Source organism: Chroicocephalus ridibundus, unplaced genomic scaffold (assembly GCF_963924245.1).
Source record: "Chroicocephalus ridibundus unplaced genomic scaffold, bChrRid1.1 SCAFFOLD_718, whole genome shotgun sequence".
Classification (NCBI taxonomy): Eukaryota; Metazoa; Chordata; class Aves; order Charadriiformes; family Laridae; genus Chroicocephalus; species Chroicocephalus ridibundus.
The window spans coordinates 1-21005 of NW_026961741.1; the positions used below are offsets into that span (position 1 = coordinate 1).

General features: G+C 64.6%; 1 protein-coding gene across 1 annotated transcript; it reads right to left on the reverse strand.

Moving 5' to 3' along the window:
* Positions 1-1769: 1769 nt before the first annotated feature.
* On the reverse strand, positions 1770-15233 carry PPP1R16A (protein phosphatase 1 regulatory subunit 16A; the record flags this gene model as incomplete). Its single annotated transcript, XM_063322209.1, has 10 exons — positions 15125-15233; positions 11809-12665; positions 11351-11421; positions 7308-7453; positions 7075-7178; positions 6857-6981; positions 6613-6738; positions 6455-6530; positions 2004-2133; positions 1770-1893 (listed from the first exon to the last, which is right to left on the reverse strand). Coding segments are annotated over exons 2-10 (1155 nt in total), but the record flags the coding sequence as incomplete, so codon positions are not given.
* Between the last annotated feature and the right edge of the window lie 5772 nt (positions 15234-21005).

Here is a 21005-nt window from a genome sequence, read left to right on the forward strand (position 1 = left end):
GGTGTCACTCATCCCCCCCCCCCCCCCCGCCCCCAGCGTCACTTGTCCCCCCCCCCAGTGTCCCCTGTCCCCCCCCCGGTGTCACTTGTTGTCCCCCCCCCCATGTCACTTGTGTCCCCCCCCCCCAGTGTCCCCTGTCCCCCACCCCCCCCCAGTGTCCCTTGTCCCCCCCCAGGGTCCCTTGTCCCCCCCCAGGGTCCCTTGTGTCCCCCCCCCAGTGTCCCTTGTCCCCCCCCAGTGTCCCTTGGCCCCCCCCGGTGTCCCCTGTCCCCCCCCGGTGTCACTTGTCGCCCCCCCCCATGTCACTTGTGTCCCCCCCCTCCAGTGTCCCCAGTCCCCCCCCCCAGTGTCCCCTGTGTCCCCCCCCACGGTGTTCCCTGTCCCCCCCCAGTGTCCCTTGTGTCCCCCCCATGGTGATCCCTGTCCCCCCCCAGTGTCACTTGTGTCCCCCGGTGTCACTTGTGTCCCCCCCACTGTGTCCCTTGTCCCCCCCAGTGTCACTCAACCCTCCCCAGTGTCCCTTGTCCCCCCCCAGTGTCCCTTGTGTCCCACCCCCCCGGTGTCCCTTGTCCCTCCCCCAGCATCACTTGTCCCCCCCCAGTGTCCCTTTTGTCCCCCTCAGTGTCACTGGTGTTCCCCCCCCCGTGCCCCTTGTCCCCCCCAGTGTCACTCGTCCCTCCCCAGTGTCCCCTGTCCCCCCCCAGCGTCCCTTGTCCCCCTCCAGTGTCCCCTGTCCCCCCCCTCCCAGTGTCCCTTGTGTCCCCCCCCGGTCTTCCCTGTCCCCCCCCAGTGTCACCTGTGTGTCCCCCCCAGTGTCACTTGTCCCCCCCCAGTGTCTCTTGCCCCCCGCCAGTGCCACTCGTGTCCACCTCCAGCGTCACCTGCCCCCCCCAGTGTCCCTTGTCCCTCTCCAGTGTCCCCTGTCCCCCCCCAGTGTCATTTGTGTCCCCCCCAGTGTCCCCTGTCCCCCCCTCCCAGTGTCCCTTGTGTCCCCCCGCGGTGTTCCCTGTCCCCCCCCAGTGTCCCTTGTGTCCCCCCCAGTGTCCCCTGTATCCCCCTCCCAGTGTCCCTTGTGTCCCGCCCCCCCGGTGTCCCCTGTCCCCCCCCAGCATCACTTGTCCCCCCCCCAGTATCCCTTTTGTCCCCCCCACTGTCACTTGTGTCCCCCCCAGTGTCCCCTGTCCCCCCAGTGTCACTCATCCCCCCCCAGTGTCCCTTTTCCCCCCCCCAGTGTCACTTGTGTGTCCCCCCCCCGGTCTTCCCTGTCCCCCCCCAGTGTCACCCGTGTGTCCTCCCCAGTGTCACCTGTCCCCCCCCAGTGTCCCTTGCCCCCCCCAGTGCCACTCGTGTCCACCTCCAGTGTCACCTGCCCCCCCCAGTGTCCCTTGTCCCTCTCCAGTGTCCCCTGTCCCCCCCCAGTGTCATTTGTGTCCCCCCCAGTGTCCCCTGTCCCCCCCTCCCAGTGTCCCTTGTGTGTCCCCCCCGGTGTTCCCTGTCCCCCCCCAGTGTCACTTGTGTCCCCCCCAGTGTCCCCTGCCCCCCCCTCCCAGTGTCCCCTGTCCCCCCCCAGCATCACTTGTCCCCCCCCAGTGTCCCTTTTGTCCCCCCCACTGTCACTTGTGTCCACCCCAGTGTCCCCTGTCCCCGCAGTGTCACTCTTCCCCCCCCCAGCGTCACTTATCCCCCCCGCAACGTCCCTTGTCCTCCCCCCGGTGTCCCTCGCGTGTCCCCCCAGTGTCCCCCTGTCCGTCCCCCCTGGTGTCACTCACGCCGCGGTGGCCCTGGCTGTCCTCGTCCTCGCTGTCCCCGCGCTGCCAGACGATGGCCTCCCGCCGCAGCTCCTTGCGGTAGAGGTCGGCGCGGTGGGAGAGGCTGGCGCGTCGCACCACCTTCCTGGGGGGGGGACACGGCGGGGACACTTGTCACCCCCCCAGGGCGGTGGTGGTGGTGGTGGCGGTGGGGGGATGACGACGGTGACATTGGGGACGGCGGGGTGGCCTCACCCGCGGCTGGCGGCGCTGGAGGTGCGGCGCTGGAGGAGGGAGCGGTGCTTGTCCTGGCCGCGGCGCAGGGCGGCGTGACGCTGCTTCAGCTCCAGCAGCGTGGCCCGGACGTCATCGTCACCGCAGACGTCTGGCGCCAGAGAGAGAGGGGACGAGGAGGTGGCACCCACAGGGCAACCTCAGAACTTCATGGGGCAACCTCAGAACCCAATGGGGCAACCTCAGAACCCAATCGGCAACCTCAGAACCCAATGGGGAAACCTCAGCACCAACTTGGGCAACCTCAGAAGACCATGGGGCAACCTCAGAACCTCATGAGCAACATCAGAACCTCTTGGGGCAACCTCAGAACCCAATGGGGCAACCTCAGAACCTCATGAGCAACATCAGAACCTCTTGGGGCAACCTCAGAACCCAATGGGGCAACCTCAGAACCTCATGGGCAACATCAGAACCCAATGGAGCAACCTCAGAACCTCATGGGGCAACCTCAGAACCTCATGGGGCAACCTCAAAACCCAATGGGGCAACCTCAAAACCTCAAGGGCAACCTCAAAACCCAATGGGGGAACCTCAGAACGTCATGGGGCAACCTCAGAACCTCATGGGGCAACCTCAGAACCCAATGGGGAAACCTCAGCACCAACTTGGGCAACCTCAGAACCTCATGGGCAACATAGAACCCAATGGGGAAACCTCAGCACCAACTTGGGCAACCTCAGAACCCAATGGCGCAACCTCAGAACCTCTTGGGGCAACCTCAGAACCCAATGGGGCAACCTCAGAACCTCATGGGCAACATCAGAACCCAATGGAGCAACCTCAGAACCTCATGGGGCAACCTCAGAACCTCATGGGGAAACCTCAAAACCCAATGGGGCAACCTCAAAACCTCAAGGGCAACCTCAGAACCCAATGGGGAAACCTCAGAACCCAATGGGGAAACCTCAGCACCAACTTGGGCAACCTCAGAAGACCATGGGGCAACCTCAGAACCTCATGAGCAACATCAGAACCTCTTGGGGCAACCTCAGAACCCAATGGGGCAACCTCAAAACCTCATGAGCAACATCAGAACCTCTTGGGGCAACCTCAGAACCCAATGGGGCAACCTCAGAACCTCATGGGCAACATCAGAACCCAATGGAGCAACCTCAGAACCTCATGGGGCAACCTCAGAACCTCTTGGGGCAACCTCAGAACCCAATGGGGCAACCTCAGAACCTCATGAGCAACATCAGAACCTCTTGGGGCAACCTCAGAACCCAATGGGGCAACCTCAGAACCTCATGGGCAACATCAGAACCCAATGGAGCAACCTCAGAACCTCATGGGGAAACCTCAAAACCCAATGGGGCAACCTCAAAACCTCAAGGGCAACCTCAAAACCCAATGGGGGAACCTCAGAACGTCATGGGGCAACATCAGAACCTCATGGGGCAACCTCAGAACCCAATGGGGAAACCTCAGCACCAACTTGGGCAACCTCAGAACCTCATGGGCAACATAGAACCCAATGGGGAAACCTCAGCACCAACTTGGGCAACCTCAGAACCCAATGGCGCAACCTCAGAACCTCTTGGGGCAACCTCAGAACCCAATGGGGCAACCTCAGAACCTCATGGGCAACATCAGAACCCAATGGAGCAACCTCAGAACCTCATGGGGCAACCTCAGAACCTCATGGGGAAACCTCAAAACCCAATGGGGCAACCTCAAAACCTCAAGGGCAACCTCAGAACCCAATGGGGGAACCTCAGAACGTCATGGGGCAACATGAGAACCTCATGGGGCAACCTCAGAACCTCATGGGGAAACCTCAGCACCAACTTGGGCAACCTCAGAAACTCATGGGCAACATCAGAACCTCATGGGGCAACCTCAGAACCTCATGGGCAACATAGAACCCAATGGGGAAACCTCAGCACCAACTTGGGCAACCTCAGAACCCAATGGCACAACCTCAGAACCCAATGGGGCAACCTCAGAACCTCATGGGCAACCTCAGAACACCATGGGCAAACTCACAACACCATGGGCAAACTCACAACACCATGGGCAAACTCACAACATCATGGGCAAACTCACAACATCATGGGCAAACTCACAACATCATGGGCAAACTCACAACATCATGGGACAATCTCAGCACCAACTTGGGCAACCTCAGAACCCAATGGGGCAACCTCAGAACTTCATGGGACAACCTCAGAACCTCTTGGGACAACCCCAGAACACAATGGAGCAACATTAGAACCTCATGGACAAGGTCAGAACCCCATGGGCAACCTCAGAACCCCATGGGGCAACCTCAGAACCTCATGGGGCAACCTCAGAACCTCATGGGGCAACCTCAGAACCCAATGGGGAAACCTCAACACCAACTTGGGCAACCTCGGAACCTCATGGGCAACATCAGAACACCATGGGCAACCTCAGAACACCATGGGGCAACCTCAGAACACCATGGGGCAACCTCAAAACCTCAAGGGCAACCTCAAAACCTCAAGGGCAACCTCAGCACACGATGGGACAATCTCAGCACCAACTTGGGCAACATCAGAACCCCATGGGGCAATCTCAGAACCTCATGGGCAACCTCAGAACACCATGGGCAAACTCACAACATCATGGGCAACCTCAGAACCCAATGGGGCAACCTCAGAACCTCTTGGGATAACCCCAGAACACAATGGAGCAACATTAGAACCTCATGGGCAAGGTCAGAACCTCATGGGCAACATCAGAACCTCATGGGGGAACTCCAACACCCAATGGGACAACCTCAGAACCTCATGGGAAACCTCTGAACCCAATAGGGCAACCTCAGAACATCATTGGAAAACCTCAGAACATCATGGGCAACCTCAGAACCACATGGGGCAACCTCAGAACTTCATGGCAACCTCAGGACCCAATGGGGAAACCTCAGAACCAAGTTGGGCAACCTCAGAACCTCATGGGCAACCTCAGCACCAACTTGAGCAACATCAGAACCTCATGGGCAACATCAGAACCCCATGGGGGAACCTCAGAACACCATGGGCAACCTCAAAACCTCATGGGGCAACATCTGAACCTCATGGGGCAACCTCAGAACCCCATGGAGAGCCTCAGAACCTCATGGGGCAACCTCAGAACTTCATGGGCAACCTCAGAACCCCTTGGGACAACCTCAGAACCTCATGGGCAATCTCAGAACATCATGGGCAACCTCAGAACCCCATGGGCAGCCTCAGCAGCCAGTTGAGCTAACTCAGAACGTCATGGGCAACCTCAGAACCTCATGGGCATCCTCAGCACCTGGTTGGGCAACCTCAGAACCCAATCGGGCAACCTCAGAACCCCATGGGCAACCTCAGCACCCAATGGGCCAACCTCAGAAGCTCGTGGGCAACCTCAGAACCCAATGGGGCAACCTCAGAACCCCATGGGCAACCTCAGCACCCAATGGGCCAACCTCAGAAGCTCGTGGGCAACCTCAGAACCCAATGGGGCAACCTCCGAACCCTATGGGCAACCTCAGAACCTAATGGGCAACCTCAGAACCCAATGGGGCAACCTCAGAACCCAATGGGGCAACCTCAAAACCTCATGGGCAACCTCAGCACCCGATGGGACAATCTCAGCACCAACTTGGGCAACCTCAGAACCTCTTTGGGCAACCTCAGAATCCAGTGGGGCAGCCTCAGAACCCAATGGGGCAACCTCAGAACCTCTTGGGACAACCTCAGAACCCAGTGGGGCAACATTAGAACCTCATGGGCAACCTCAGAACCTCACGGGGCAACCTCAGAATGTAATGGGGCACCCTCAGAACCCCATGCGGCAACCTCAGAACCTAATGGGGCAACCTCAGAACCTCTTGGGACAACCCCAGAACCCAGTGGGGCAACATTAGAACCTCATGGGCAACCTCAGAACCTCACGGGGCAACCTCAGAATGTAATGGGGCACCCTCAGAACCCCATGCGGCAACCTCAGAACCTAATGGGGCAACCTCAGAACCCTATAGGCAACCTCAGAACCTCTTGGGACAACCCCAGAACCCAATGGGGCAACCTCAGAACCCAATGGAGCAACCTCAGAACCTCTTGGGACAACCCCAGAACCCAGTGGGGCAACCTCAGAACCTCACGGGGCAACCTCAGAATGTAACGGGGCAACCTCAGAACCCCATGTGGCAACCTCAGAACCTAATGGGGCAACCTCAGAACCCCATGCGGCAACCTCAGAACCTCTAGGGGCAACCTCAGAACCTCATGGGGCAACCTGAGAACCTCACAGGCAAACTCAGCACTCCATGGAGAACCTCAGAACCCGGTTGGGCAACCTCAGCACCCCATGGAGAACCTCCGCCCCCGCATTGGGCCACCTCCGCCCCTAAGTTGGGCCACCTCAGCCCCCCAAGAGGATCGTTGCCCCCCAACCCCCGGCGCCGTGTGGCTCACCCAGGGGCGTCTCCTCCAGCTCCGACTTCCCCTCCAGGTCGGCGCCGTGGGCCACCAGCAGCTCCACCAGCGGCACCTGGAGGGGGGAAGAGGGGTGGGAGACGGTGAGAGGGCCAGCGGGACGCGGGCGGGGCCGTCACCGCGTCCCCAACACCCACCTGTCCCCAACAGGCGGCGGCGTGGAGCGGTTGCCACCCGTCCTCGTCCCTGGCGTCGGGGCTGGCCCGGTGCTCCAGCAGCAGCTCGGCCGCCTCGGCGTAACCGTTGGCCGCCGCGATGTGAAGCTTGCCGGAAAAAGGAGGCCCGGGGGGCGGGACAGAGAGACAAGGTTGGGGACAGCTTGGCCACGGTTGTCACCTCCCCCCCCCCCCGCCCACCTCCATGGGTGTCACCTCTCCTTACCAAGGTGGCGCCGTGACCCCGCGGCGCGTCCAGGTCGTCTCCCGCCTGGATGAGCCGCCGGATCTCCCGGACCATGGCGCGTTCGGTGGCGCCGCGGGCTTCTTCGATTTTCTCCTGGGTGATACCTGACGGGGGACGGAGGGGGGGGTGACAACGGTGACACCGGCGCGCCTCCTGCCGCCGCCCCGTCGCGTCACCCGGGGAAGGGGGAAGCTCACCCTGCTCCGCCATGGCGTTCTCCAGGCACTCCAGCGTCACCTCGTCCTCGCACAGGTCGTAGGGCATGTTGCCGTCCGAGTTGACGGCCAGCAGGTCGGCGCCGCTGGTTTGGGGACAGAAACGGCGGGGTCAGGGTCACCGCGGTGACCGTGTCCCCTTCCCCTCCCCCCCCACCCCGGCTCGCCGCCGCGGTGACGGTCCCTGGTGGGGGGGGGGGTTGGTGCGGCGGTACCGTCGGACGAGGAGCTGGACCAGGCGGAGGTGGCCGCAGGTGGCGGCGGCGTGGAGAGGGGTCCAGAGTTCGCTGTCCCGGGCGTTGACGTCGGCGCCGGCGTCCAGCAGCGTCGTCACCACGTCACCGAAGTCGTCGATGCAGCACTGGCGGGAGGGCAAACGGCGGCAGAGGTCGGGGAGGGCGCCGGGAACGGGGAGATGCCCCCCGTCCCCGTCCAGTTGCGGCAACCTCAGAACCTCATGAGGCAACCTCAGAACACCATGGGGAACGTCAGAACACCATGGGGCAACCTCAACGCCCAATGGGGCAACCTCAGAACACAATGGAGCAATGTCAGAACCCCATTGGGCAAGCTCAGAACCTCATGGGCAACCTCAGAATGCAGTTGGGCAACCTCAGAACCCAAGGGGGCAACCTCAAAACCTCATGGGCAACATCAGTGCGTGGAGGGGCAATCTCAGAACCTCATGGGGCAAGCTCAGAACCTCATGGGCAACATCAGAACCTTGTGAGGCAACCTCAGAACCCAGTTGGGCAACCTCAGAACCCAGTGGGGCAACCTCAGAACCCAGTGGGGCAACCCCTGAACCTCATGGGCAAGCTCAGAACCTCATGGGACAACCTCAGAACCCAGTTGGGCAACCTCAGAACCCATTGGGCAACGTCAGAACCCAATGGGGCAACCTCAGAAACTCATGGGGGAACCTCAGAACCCAGTTAGGCAACCTCAGAACCTCAAGGGCAACATCAGTGCTTGGAGAGGCAACCTCAGAACCCAATGGGGCAACCTCAGAATCCAATGGGGCAACCTCAGAATCCAATGGGGCAACATCAGTACTTGGAGGGTCAACCTCTGAACCTCATGGGACAACCTCAGAACCTCATGGGCAACATCAGAATCCAATGGGGCAACCTCAGAACCTCATGGGCAACATCAGAACCTTATGAGGCAACCTCAGAACCCAGCGGGGCAACCTCAGTGCATGGAGGGGCAATCTCAGAACCTCATGGGGGAACCTCAGAAACCAGTTGGGCAACCTCAGAATGCAATGGGGAAACCTCAGAAGTTCATGCGCCAACCTCAAAACCCAGTTGGGCAACCTCAGAACCCAATGGGGCAAGCCCAGAGCCTCATGGGACAACATCAGAACCTATTGGGGCAACCTCAGAACCTCATGGTCAACCTCAGAACCCAATGGGGCAACCTCAGAACCCAGTGCAACAACCTCAGAACCTCATGGGAAACCTCAGAAGCCCATGGGCAACCTCAGAACCTCATGGGGGAACCTCAAAACCCAATGGGGCAACCTCAGAACCTCATGGGACAACCTCAGAACCCAATGGGCAACCTCAGAACACCATGGGACCACCTCAGAACCTCATGGGAAACCTCAGCACCCGAGGAGCAACCTCAGAAGCTCATGGGCAACCTCAGAACACCATGGGGCAACCTCCAAACATCATGGGCAAGCTACGAACCTAATGGGGCAACCTCAGAACCCTATGGGGGACCCTCAGAACACCATGGACAACCTCATAACCTCATGCATGGGACAATCTCAGCACCAACTTGGGCAACGTCAGAACAGAATGGAGCAACCTCAGAACCCAATGGGGCAACCTTAGAACCTCTTGGGACAACCTCAGAACCCAATGGAGCAACCTCAGAACCTCATGGGGGAACCTCAACACCCAATGGGACAACCTCAGAACCCAACGGGGAAACCTCTGAACCCAATAGGGCAACCTCAGAACTTCATGGGGCAACCTCAGAACCCCATGAAAAACCTCAGAACCTCATGGGCAACCTCAGAACCTCATGGGCAACCTCAGAACGCAATGGGGAAACCTCAGAAATTCATGGGCCAACCTCAAAACCCAGTTGGGCAACCTCAGAACCCAATGGGGCAAGCCCAGAGCCTCATGGGACAACATCAGAACCTACTGGGGGCAACCTCAGAACCCAGTTGGACAATATCAGAACATCACGGGAAACCTCGGAACCCAATGGGGCAACCTCAGAACCGCGTGGCCAACCTCAGAACCTCATGGGGCAACCTCAGAACCCAATGGGACAACCTGAAAAACTCATGGGGCAACCTCAGAACCCAGTTGGGCAACCTCAGAACCCAATGGGGCAACCTCAGAACATCATGGGCAACCTCAGCACCCAATGGGGCAACCTCAGAATCCCATGGGACAACCTCAGAACTTCATGGGCAACCTCAGAACCTCATGGGGGAACCTCAGAACCTCATGGGCAACATCAGAACTTCTTGGGACAACCTGAGAACCTCATGGGACAACCCCAGAACCCAGTTAGGCAACCTCAGAACCTCATGGGGCAAGCTCAGAACCCCAAGGGCAACATCAGTGCTTGGAGGGGCAACCTCAGAACCTCATGGGGCAACCTCAGTACCCAATGGGGCAATCTCTGAACCTCATGGGACAACCTCAGAACCCAATGGGGCAACCTCAGAACGCCAAGGGCAACATCAGTGCTTGGAGGGGCAACCTTAGAACCTCATGGGCAACCTCAGAACGTAATCAGGCAACCTCAGAACCTCACAGGCCACCTCAGAACCCAATAGGGCAACCTCTGAACCTCATGGCGAACATCAGTGCTTGGATGGGCAACGTCAGAACCTCATGGGCAACCTCAGAAACCAATGGGGCAACCTCAGAACCTCATGGGGGAACCTCAGAACCCAATGGGGCAACCTCAGAACCTCATGGGGCAACCTCAGAACCCAGTTGGCAACCTCAGAACCTCATGGGGGAACCTCAGAATCTCATTGACACCATCATGCCCAAAATGTCCCAGGGATGGAGCCGGGGATGGATTCGGACACCATGGAGGGACGGAGATGGCGCTGGGATCACCGCGTGTCCCTGAGCAGTGGGGACTTCACTGGGACGGAGACGGCGCCGGGATGGACACGGTGCCGGGATGGACATGGCACCGGGATGGAGACGGCGCCAGGATGGACATGGCACTGGGATGGACATGGCACCGGGACGGAGACGGCGCCAGGATGGACATGGCACTGGGACGGACATGGCACCGGGACGGAGACGGCGCCAGGATGGACATGGCACTGGGACGGAGTCACCGACAGGACAGAGAGGACGCCAGGAGGGACACGGCACTGGGACGGACATGGCACCGGGATGGAGATGCCGCCGGGATGGACACAGCGCCGGGACGGAGACACCACCAGGATGGAGACGCCACCAGGAAGGACATGCCACCAGGACGGAGACGGCACCGGGACAGAGATGGCACCGGGATAGAGACGCCACCGGGACGGACACGGCACCAGGACGGACATGGCACCGGAATGGACACGTCGCCGGGATGGACATGGCACAGGGACGGACACGGTGCCAGGATAGAGACGCCACCGGGACGGACATGGCACCGGGACAGAGACGCCGCTGGGACGGAGACACCGCCGGGACAGAGATGCCGACAGGATGGAGACGGTGCCGGGATGGACACAGCGTCAGGATGGACACAGTGCCGGGACGGACACGGCGCCAGGACGGAGACGCCGCCGGGACGGAGACGCCGCCGGGACGGAGACGGCACCGGGACGGACATGGCACCGGGACGGAGACGCTGCTGGGACAGAGATGCCGACAGGATGGAGATGGCGCCGGGATGGAGACGGCGCCGGGACGGACACGGCGCCGGGACGGACACGGCACCGGCATGGACATGGCACCGGGACGGAGATGCCGCCAGGACAGAGATGCCGACAGGATGGAGACGGCGCCGGGACGGACACAGTGCTGGGACAGAGACACCACCGGGACGGACACGGCACCGGGACGGAGACGGCACCAGGCCGGACATGGCACCGGGATAGAGACACCACCGGAATGGATACGCCACCGGGACGGACACGGCACGGTGACAGCACGGTGACAGCTCTGGCCACACCGGGATCCGGCATCACCATCCGGAGCCGGCGATGAACAGGATGGCAAAAGCCGGACGGAGAGAAACCGGAGTCGCCATCCCGACGCCGCCGTACCTGGTGCAGCGCGGTGAGACCGTCCTCGTTGCAGAGGTCGGGGCTGATTCCGCTCTGCAGGAATTGCTGGACTGCGGGAGAAAAAAAAAATATATAATAAAAAAAAAAAAAAATGCGGATTTTTTCCCCCATTTTGCCGGCCCCACGGAGCATCCCGCCGGAATTAAAGCCGGCTGCCGGCACTTTGGCCGGGACTTCGGCCTCATCGCGGTCAAAGCCCCGCCGCGTCGATGCCAAACGCTCGGCTACCTCCAGGCGGGGATGCCGTGTGCCGGATTTATGGATGCCGGCTCCGAGCCGCCGGCTCTTTTTTTTTTTTTTTTTTTGGGATATTTAAAGGCAAAAAATTGGGATTTCCGGCTCATTTTTAAGGCTGAAATTGTTCGATTTTGGAGGGTTTTGGGGGAGTTTTGGGGGGTCGAAGGAGCCCCCGAAAGCGGCAGTTCCGGCGTTCCCACCTTCCTCGGCGTCGTGCCGACCGGCCGCTTCCAAGAGCCGGACGCTGTCTGGGAATGTCACCCTTTTTCCTTGGCTCTTCCTCCTCCTCCTCTTCCTCTCGCTTCCCAACTTCAGGCCCGGCGTCTCCTTTTCCGCCTGCGCCCATTTTTTCAGCTGCTGGGCCCGGCGTTTTTGGGCGTGTTTCAAGCGTTCCGGCGTGTTGAGCCGCGTCACCGCCGGCATCTCCGCCAGCAGTTCCAGGTGATCCGCCATGGCGAGGAATCGAGTGGGAAAAAGGGAACGTATCCCACCGGGAATACAAGATAGGGAAGCGTCGGCTCCCCAAGCGGCATCACCCGCCGTCCCACGCAGCGGGGAAGGGTTGGGTTTATCCCTGGATGACGGTGTTTTTCCGGAACTTCGATGCCGGCTCCGGAGACAGGGATCGGCGTTTCGGAAGCATCTCCCCACTCCGGATGCTCCTTTTCCCGCTTTTTAGCACCCAAAATGGCGGCAGGGGGAGGTCAGAGGGTCCCGTTAAACCTTAGGGGGGGCGATCCCTTCCCGGCACGGCGGTGATTTGGGATGGAGCCGGCCGGTGACGCCGGATCCGAAGGCACGGAGGAGTGAGGCCGGTGAAATGCCGTCAGTCCGATCCCAAATGCTCGTTATTATCCCGACGCGATTTTGCCTTCCCACTTTTCGGAAGCATTTGATGATCATTCAGCAGCCGCCGTCGCTCCGGTCTCACCGTGGAGCCGATATTCCGGCTCGGAAAACTGCCAAAATCGGGATGGCCTCTTGGGATATCGCTGTGCCGGGGGCTCCGGCTTCTCCCCGGCCACGGTGGGATGAGCTTCGCGGCGCGGCCAAAATCCTACGGAAAAAATAAGGATAAGAAAATATTAAATGCCAGGGCGGGGTTCGGCACAGCCTGGTTTTCCCGGGAAGAGCCACACCGTGGTTGTTTTCCTTAATCCCGGATTAACCTACAATCCAAATGGAAGCGAATTCCCACCGGTGACGCGCCGGCAACGCCGTGACTTTGAGTTTGGCCGCCTCACCGGGAAGAAATCCTGATTTTTCGGGGCGGGGGGGAGAGGGTGGGCAGAGGATATTCCGGCACGTTCCCGACGTTCGCCGGCTCGGTACGGAGAAACCGGGAGCGGCATCGGCCTCGCCCCAGCTCCGGCATCGCCCGTCGGGCAGGGAGGGACGGGCAGGAAAGGGCAGATTCCGGCAGAGCCGGCGCCCGGCGGTCACCAAACCGGGTTCCCCGGAAAATCGCCGCCAACTTCGGCGGGCAAAGTCCGGCGAGGAGGAAGGTTGGGGGGGGGGGGGTGAGGGGGTGGGAATCAATAATAATAATAAAAAGGAAACATTCCAGCTCTTTAATCCCGGTAAATCCCTCCAGGAATCCCGGCCGGCGGCGGGAACGCCGGCGGTAAATCCTCGACGAGGGAAAAGGGGGATCCGGGAGCACCGGCGGAAAAGGGCGGCTCAACCCCTCGACGGGCGCAGGAATTCCCCCCCCCCCACCCCCCTCCCCAAAAATGCTTTAAATTCCCCTCAAAATGTCCTAAATTCCCTCCGGAATTCCGGCGGCCACGTGCCGGGGCGTGCGTTCGTTAGCGGGGCCGGCCGGCGGCTCCTTCGTTAGGCGGCGTTAGCGGCCGGCGGCTCCTGCCCCCCCATTTCCCTTTCAAATGTTTTTCCGTCGGCGGAAAAGAACCCCGAATCCCATCTTTTATTTATCGGGATTTACGGCAGTGACGGGGCGGGGGGGGGGGGGGGACGGGACACGCGACTGTCCCCAGGGTGTCATGTCCCCAAGGCGGGGGGCTGTCCCCAGGATGTCACCCCGAGGGCACCCAGTGTCCCCAAGGTGGGGGCTGTCCCCAGGGCATCCCCCCCACCCCCCCACCCCCCCGCCGTGTCCCCAAGGCGGGGGTTGTCCCCAGGGTGTCCCCCCTGCTCCGTGTCACCAAGGTCGGGGCTGTCCCCAGGGTGTCACCCCACGGTGACCCCCGTGTCCCCAAGGTCAAGGCTGTCCCCAGGAACCCCCCCCTCCTCGAGGGGACCCCCATGTCCCCAAGGCCGGGGCCATCCCCAGGGTGTCCCCTCGAGGTGTTCCCCGTGTCCCCAAGGCCATGACTGTCCCCAAGGCCATGACTGTCCCCAAGGTGTCCCCCTGAGGGGACCCCTACGTCCCCAAGGTTGGGATTGTCCCCTGTCACCTTCCTTGAGGGGACCCCCGTGTCCCCAAGGCTGGGGGCTGTCCCCAAGGTGTCCCCCTGAGGGGACCCCCCTGTCCCCAAGGTCAGGGTTGTCCCCGGCATGCTTCCATGCGGGGATCCTGTGTCCCCAAGGCCACAGCTGTCCCCTGTCCCCCCCACAAGGGGACCCCCGTGTCCCCAAGGCCATGACTGTCTCCTGGCTCCCCCTTCCCTGCGGGGACCCCCATGTCCCCAAGGCCGGTGCCACCCCCCAGGGTGTCCCCCGGAGGGGTCCCCCGTGTCCCCAAGGCCAGGTCTGTCCCCTGTCATCCTACCCCATCGAGGGGACCCCCATGTCCCCAACGCCAAGGGTGTCCCCAGGGTGTCCCCAGGGGGAATCTTATGTCCCCAAGGCCATGACTGTCCCCGGCTCCCCCCTGAGGGGACCCCCACGTCCCCAAGGCTGGGGCTGTCCCCTGGCCCCCCCAATAAGGGAACCTCCGTGTCCCCAAGGCCGTGACTGTCCCCTGGCTCCCCCCTCGAGGGTACCACCGTGTCCCCAAGGCCGGGGTTGTCCCCCGCTCCCCCCCACCCCGCCGAGGTGACCCCTGTGTCCCCAAGGCCATGACTGTCCCCAGCCCCCCACTGTCTGCGGGGACCCCTCTGTCCCCCCCGGTCGCAGCCGCCGCCAAAGTGTCCCCTCGAGGCGTCCCCAAGGCTGAGGCCACCCCCTGGGTGTCCCCTCGAGGGGACCCGCGTGTCCCCAAGGCCATGACTGGCCTCAGCCCCCCGCTCCCCGCGGGGACCCCCGTGTCCCCAAGGCCGGTGCCGCCCCCAGGTGTCCCCTCGAGATGTCCCCCGTGTCCCCAAGGCCGGGGTTGTCCCCGGCCCCCCGCTCCCCGCGGGGACTCCCGTGTCCCCGAGGTCAGGGGCTGTCCCTTTGCTCCCCCTCGAGGGGACCCCCGTGTCCCCCGAGGCCATGACTGTCCCCAGCCCCCCCCCCTCCCCGCGGGGACCCCCGTGTGCCCCTGGCCGTGGCCGCCCCCGGGGTGTCCCCCCGAGGTGTCGCCCGCGTCCCCCCGGCCGGTGCCGCCCCCCCCGCCCCCCGCTCGCCCCGTACCTGCCGGTGCCGGCCCCGCGGCCCTGCCCGCCCGCAGCCGCTGCCCGGGGCGGAGCCGCCGCCGCCGCTCGCCATGGCAACGGGGCACGCTTCCGGCCGACGCCGGAAGTGGGCGAGGGGGTGGGTCCGATGCCGGAAGTGGGAGGAGTCGGTGAACGGAAGTGGGCGGGGCCGGGAGGGGAGAGGAGCGGCCGCTGCCAAGATGGCGGCGGGCGGGGATGAGGGGACACCCCGCCGGGTCCCCAAACACGGGGGTCCTCCTCGAGGGAGGGGGTGACAGGGGACAGCCCCGGCCTTGGGGACACGGGGGTCCCCTCAGGGAGGCACCCTGGGGGCGGTCATGGCCTTGGGGACACGGGGTTCCCCTTGGCGGGGGGGGGCGGGACAGGGGACAGCCCCGGCCTCGGGGACACAAGATCCCCTCGGGGACAGCCCAGGCCTTGGGGACACGGAGGGACGCTCTGGGGGACGCCTTGGGGACACGGGGGGGGGGACACTCTGGGGACACAGGGACGGGGCTTGGGGACGGGGGACAGGCCCCACCGGTGTCCCCAGGTGTCCCCCGGGGCTGGGGACATGGGGCGGGGCTTGGGGACAGGGTTTGGGGACATGGGACAGGCCCCACTGGTGTCCCCAGGTGGGGACAGGGACACGGGGACGGCTTGGGGACAGGTGCTGGGGACATGGGACGGGGCTTGGGGACAGGGACAGGGGCTGGGAACATGGGTCGGGGTTTGGGGACACGGGACAGGGTTTGGGGACATGGGACGGGGTTTGGGGACATGGGACATGGGACGGGGCTTGGGGACAGGGACACGGGGACGGCTTGGGGACAGGGGCTGGGGACATGGGATGGGGTTTGGGGACATGGGTCAGGGTTTGGGGACATGGGACAGGGTTTGGGGACATGGGACGGGGCTTGGGGACAGGGACACGGGGATGGCTTGGGGACGGGGGACAGGGGCTGGGGACATGGGACCGGGTTTGGGGACATGGGACGGGGCTTGGGGACAGGGGACAGGGACAGGGGGACGGCTTGGGGACGTGGGACATGGGACAGGGACAGGGGGACGGCTTGGGGACGTGGGACAGGGACTGGGGACATGGGACGGGGTTTGGGGACATGGGACAGGGTTTGGGGACATGGGACGGGGCTTGGGGACAGGGGACAGGGACACGGGGACGGCTTGGGGACAGGGGCTGGGGACATGGGTCGAGGTTTGGGGACATGGGACAGGGTTTGGGGACGTGGGACAGGGCTTGGGGACAGGGACAGGGGGACAGGGCTTGGGGACAGGGGCTGGGGACATGGGTCGGGGTTTGGGGACACGGGACAGGGTTTGGGGACATGGGACAGGGTTTGGGGACATGGGACGGGGCTTGGGGACATGGAACGGGGCTTGGGGACAGGGACAGGGGGACAGGGCTTGGGGATGGGGGACAGGGGCTGGGGACATGGGTCGAGGTTTGGGGACATGGGACAGGGTTTGGGGACGTGGGACGAGGCTTGGGGACAGGGACACGGGGACGGCTTGGGGACAGGGGCTGGGGACATGGGATGGGGTTTGGGGACATGGGTCAGGGTTTGGGGACATGGGACAGGGTTTGGGGACATGGGACGGGGCTTGGGGACAGGGACACGGGGATGGCTTGGGGACGGGGGACAGGGGCTGGGGACATGGGACCGGGTTTGGGGACATGGGACGGGGCTTGGGGACAGGGGACAGGGACAGGGGGACGGCTTGGGGACGTGGGACATGGGACAGGGACAGGGGGACGGCTTGGGGACGTGGGACAGGGACTGGGGACATGGGACGGGGTTTGGGGACATGGGACAGGGTTTGGGGACATGGGACGGGGCTTGGGGACAGGGGACAGGGACACGGGGACGGCTTGGGGACAGGGGCTGGGGACATGGGTCGAGGTTTGGGGACATGGGACAGGGTTTGGGGACGTGGGACAGGGCTTGGGGACAGGGACAGGGGGACAGGGCTTGGGGACAGGGGCTGGGGACATGGGTCGGGGTTTGGGGACATGGGACAGGGTTTGGGGACATGGGACGGGGCTTGGGGACAGGGGACGGGGCTTGGGGACAGGGGACAGGGACACGGGGACGGCTTGGGGACGGGAGACAGGGGCTGGGGACATGGGTCGAGGTTTGGGGACATGGGACAGGGTTTGGGGACAGGGGACGGGGCTTGGGGACAGGGACACGGGGACGGCTTGGGGACAGGGGCTGGGACATGGGTCGAGGTTTGGGGACATGGGACGGGGCTTGGGGATGGGGGACGGGGCTTGGGGACAGGGACAGGGGGACAGGGCTTGGGGACGGGGGACAGGGGCTGGGGACATGGGTCGGGGTTTGGGGACACGGGACAGGGTTTTGGGACATGGGACGGGGCTTGGGGACAGGGGACAGGGACACGGGGACGGCTTGGGGACAGGGGACAGGGGCTGGGGAGATGGGTCGAGGTTTGGGGACATGGGACAGGGTTTGGGGACATGGGACGGGGCTTGGGGACAGGGGACAGGGACACGGGGACGGCTTGGGGACAGGGGACAGGGGCTGGGACATGGGTCGAGGTTTGGGGACACGGGACAGGGCTTGGGGACGGGGGACGTGGGCGGGGGGGGGTCCCCCCAGGTGTCCCCGTGTCGTTCCCCCCCCCAAGTGTCCCCATGTGTCCCCCCCTGCGTGTCCCTGTGTCTCCCCTCCAGTGTCCCCGTGTCCCCCCGGGTGTCCCTGTGTCGTGTGTCATCGTCCCCCACCAGTGTCCCCGTGTCCCCCCGGGTGTCCCTGTGTCATGTCCCCCCCCCAGTGTCCCTGTCCCCTCTGGGTGTCCCTGTCCCCCCCCATCTGTCCCCCCCCCAGTGTCCCCATCCCCCAAGAGTGTCCCCCTGGGTGTCCCTGTGTCATGTCCCCCCCCCCATGTCCCCGTCCCCATGTCCCCCTCGGTGTCCCTGTCCCCTCTGGGTGTCCCTGTCCCCCCCCATCTGTCCCCCCCCCCAGGGTCCCCATCCCCCACGAGTGTCCCCATGTGTCCCCCCCACAGTGTCCCCGTGTCCCCCTGGCTGTCCCTGTCCCCCCCCCGATGTCCCTCCCAGTGTCCCCCCCTCCAGTGTCCCCGTGTCCCCCCTCAGTGTCCCCCCACGTCTCCCCCTGGGTGTCCCCGTGTCCCCCCCCACGTGTCCCCGTGTCCCCCCTTTGGGACCCCCAATACAAAGGGACCCCCCCCAAAAATCGGGGTGCCCCCCCCCAGTGCTCCCAGTACAGACCAGTCCCGCATCCCAGTGCTCCCAGTCCCGCATCCCAGTGCTCCCAGTACAGACCAGTATGGCCCAGCAAGGCTCCCCAGTGCTCCCAGTACAGACCAGGCTGCTGACGTGGCTCCCCAGTGCTCCCAGTGCTCCCAGTGCAGACCAGTATGGCCCAGCAAGGATCCCCAGTGCTCCTAGTATAGCCCAGTCCTGCACACCAGTGCTCCCAGTATAGCACAGTCTGTTGGCACGGCTCCCCAGTGCTCCCAGTGCAGACCAGTCCCACACCCCAGTGCTCCCAGTACAGACCAGTCTGCTCACACGGCTCCCCAGTGCTCCCAGTTCCACACTCAAGTGCTCCCAGCCCCACGCCCCAGTGCTCCCAGCGCTCCCAGTGCTCCCAGTCCCGCACCCCCGTGCCCCCAGTGCTCCCAGTCTCCCGGCCCCACTCCCGTGCCCGGCGCAGCCCCGACGGGGCGGCCGGTGGGTCCGGGGTCCCGGGGGGGTCCCGGTGAGGGGGGGGGGGAGGGGGGATGCCGAGGTGGGGGGTCCCGGGGGGGTCCCGGTGTTCGGGTCGGGTCGGTTCGGCCCCGTTCGGGGCAGTTCGGGTCTGTTCGGGTCGGTTCGACTCCGTTCGGGTCAGTTCAGGTCGGTTCGGCTCCGTTCGGGTCGGTTCGGCCTCGTTCGGCTTCGTTCGGCTTCGTTCGGGTCAGTTCGGTCCCTTTCGGCCCCGCTCGGCCCCGCTCGGCCCCGCTCGGCCCCGCTCGGCCCCGCTCGGCCCCGCCCGCCCCGTCGGGTCCCCCCGGGGCAGCGCCGCGGTGGCGCCGGGCCCGGCCGGGGCTTTATCAGGGACCGAGACCCCCCGGGGCGCGGGGGGGGGGCAGAGCCTCCAGTGCCCTCCCAGTGCCCTCCCAGTGCCCTCCCAGTGCCCCCACGGCTCCCAGCGCCCCCCAGTGCACCCCCAGTGCTCCCAGTTCCCCCCCAGTGCTCCCAGTGCCCTCCCAGTGCTCCCAGTGCCACCATGGCCCCCAGTTCCCCCAGTGCCCTCCCAGTTCCCCCAGTGCCCCCAATGTGGCCCGTGCTCCCAGCGCTCTCCCAGTGCTCCCAGTGCCCTCCCAGTGCCAGCATGGCCCCCAGTGTCCCCCACGCCCCCAGTGTTCCCAGTTTCCCCAGTGCCCCCAGTTCTTCCAGCGTCCTCAACGTCACCCAGTGCTCCCAGTGCCTTCCCAGTGCTCCCAGTTCACCCAGTTCTCCCAGTGCCCCCAATGTCGCCCATGCTCCCAGTGCCCTCCCAGTGCTCCCAGTGCCCTCCCAGTGCCCCCAATGTCCCCCATGCCCCCAGTGCTCCCAGTTCCCCCAGTTCCCCAGGTGCCCCCAGTGCCCTCCCAGTGCTCCCAGTTCCCCAATGTCCCCCAGTGCCCTCCCAGTTCCGCCAGTGCCCAGCCCCCCAGCCCCCACCCCATAAGATCCCCATCCGCCCCCACCCCCCCCCAGCCCCATAGAGACCCCGTCCCCCCCCCACGCCGTGCCCTCCCCCCCCCTCCGGGTGGAGGGGGGAGCACTGGGGGGAGGGGGGGGGGCGAGGAGGGGATGGGGGGGGGGGATGGGGAGCGGGGGGGGCGTGGTGCAGGGGATGGGGGGGGCGCAGGGGTGCAGGAGACGGGGGGGGGGGGGCGCAGGGGATGGGGGGGGGCACTGGGGGTGGGGGGTGCAGGGGATGGGGGGGGGACAAAAGAGATGGGTGGGGGGCGCAGGGGATGGGGGGGGTGGGGGGCGCAGGGGGTGTGTGGGGGGTGCGGGGGGGGGGGCCACAAGGGGGCAGGAGATGGGGGGGGGGAGGCACGGGGATGGGGGGGCGCAGGGAGTGGGGGGGGCAGAACTGTTGAGGGGATGGGGGGGGAAATTTGGGGGGGGGGGGGGCACACGGTAAGAACAGAGCAGGGGCCAAACTGGAGGTGGTGGGTAGGGGGGGGTGTCCCCGGGGGGGGGGGGCGGCGGGGACAACCCCCACCTGAGCTTTACCATGGGGCTGCCCCACTGCAGGGGGGGGGGCGGGGGGGGGGCACCCATCCCTGTCCCCCCCCCCCCCCCGCCAACCCCGCCACACGCAGCACCCCTGGGTGTCACCATTGCTCTTTATTGGGGCCCATCACGCGGGGGGGGGGGACGACGACGACCCCCGGGGGGGGGGGGGGGGTCCCCGGGGTGGTGGTGGGGGGACACGACACACAGGTGACACGGGGGGGGGACACCGGGAGGGGGGGGGGGGGGGGCGGTCCCAGCCGGGTGCAGCCGCCACCCCTGCTGCCCCACCACCACCACCACGGGGGGGGGGTCCCCAGCCCCCCCCAGAGGTGTCAGAGCCCCCCCCAAAATTTGGGGGGGGGGGTGTGTGTGTGTTAATTTCGGGGGGGGGGTGGGGGGGGGGGTTTAACCGTGGAGGGGGGGGGGGCACGATGTCCCCGGGTGGCTCAGCCACACGTCGAAGATGCTCTTGTTGGGGGGGGGCCGCGGGTTGCGCCCCCCCCCTGGGGGCCGGGGGTTGGCGGCGGCGGCGGCGGGGGGGGGCCGGGGGGGCCCAGCACCCCCCAGCGCAGTGGGGGGGGGAGGAGGAAAGGGGGCC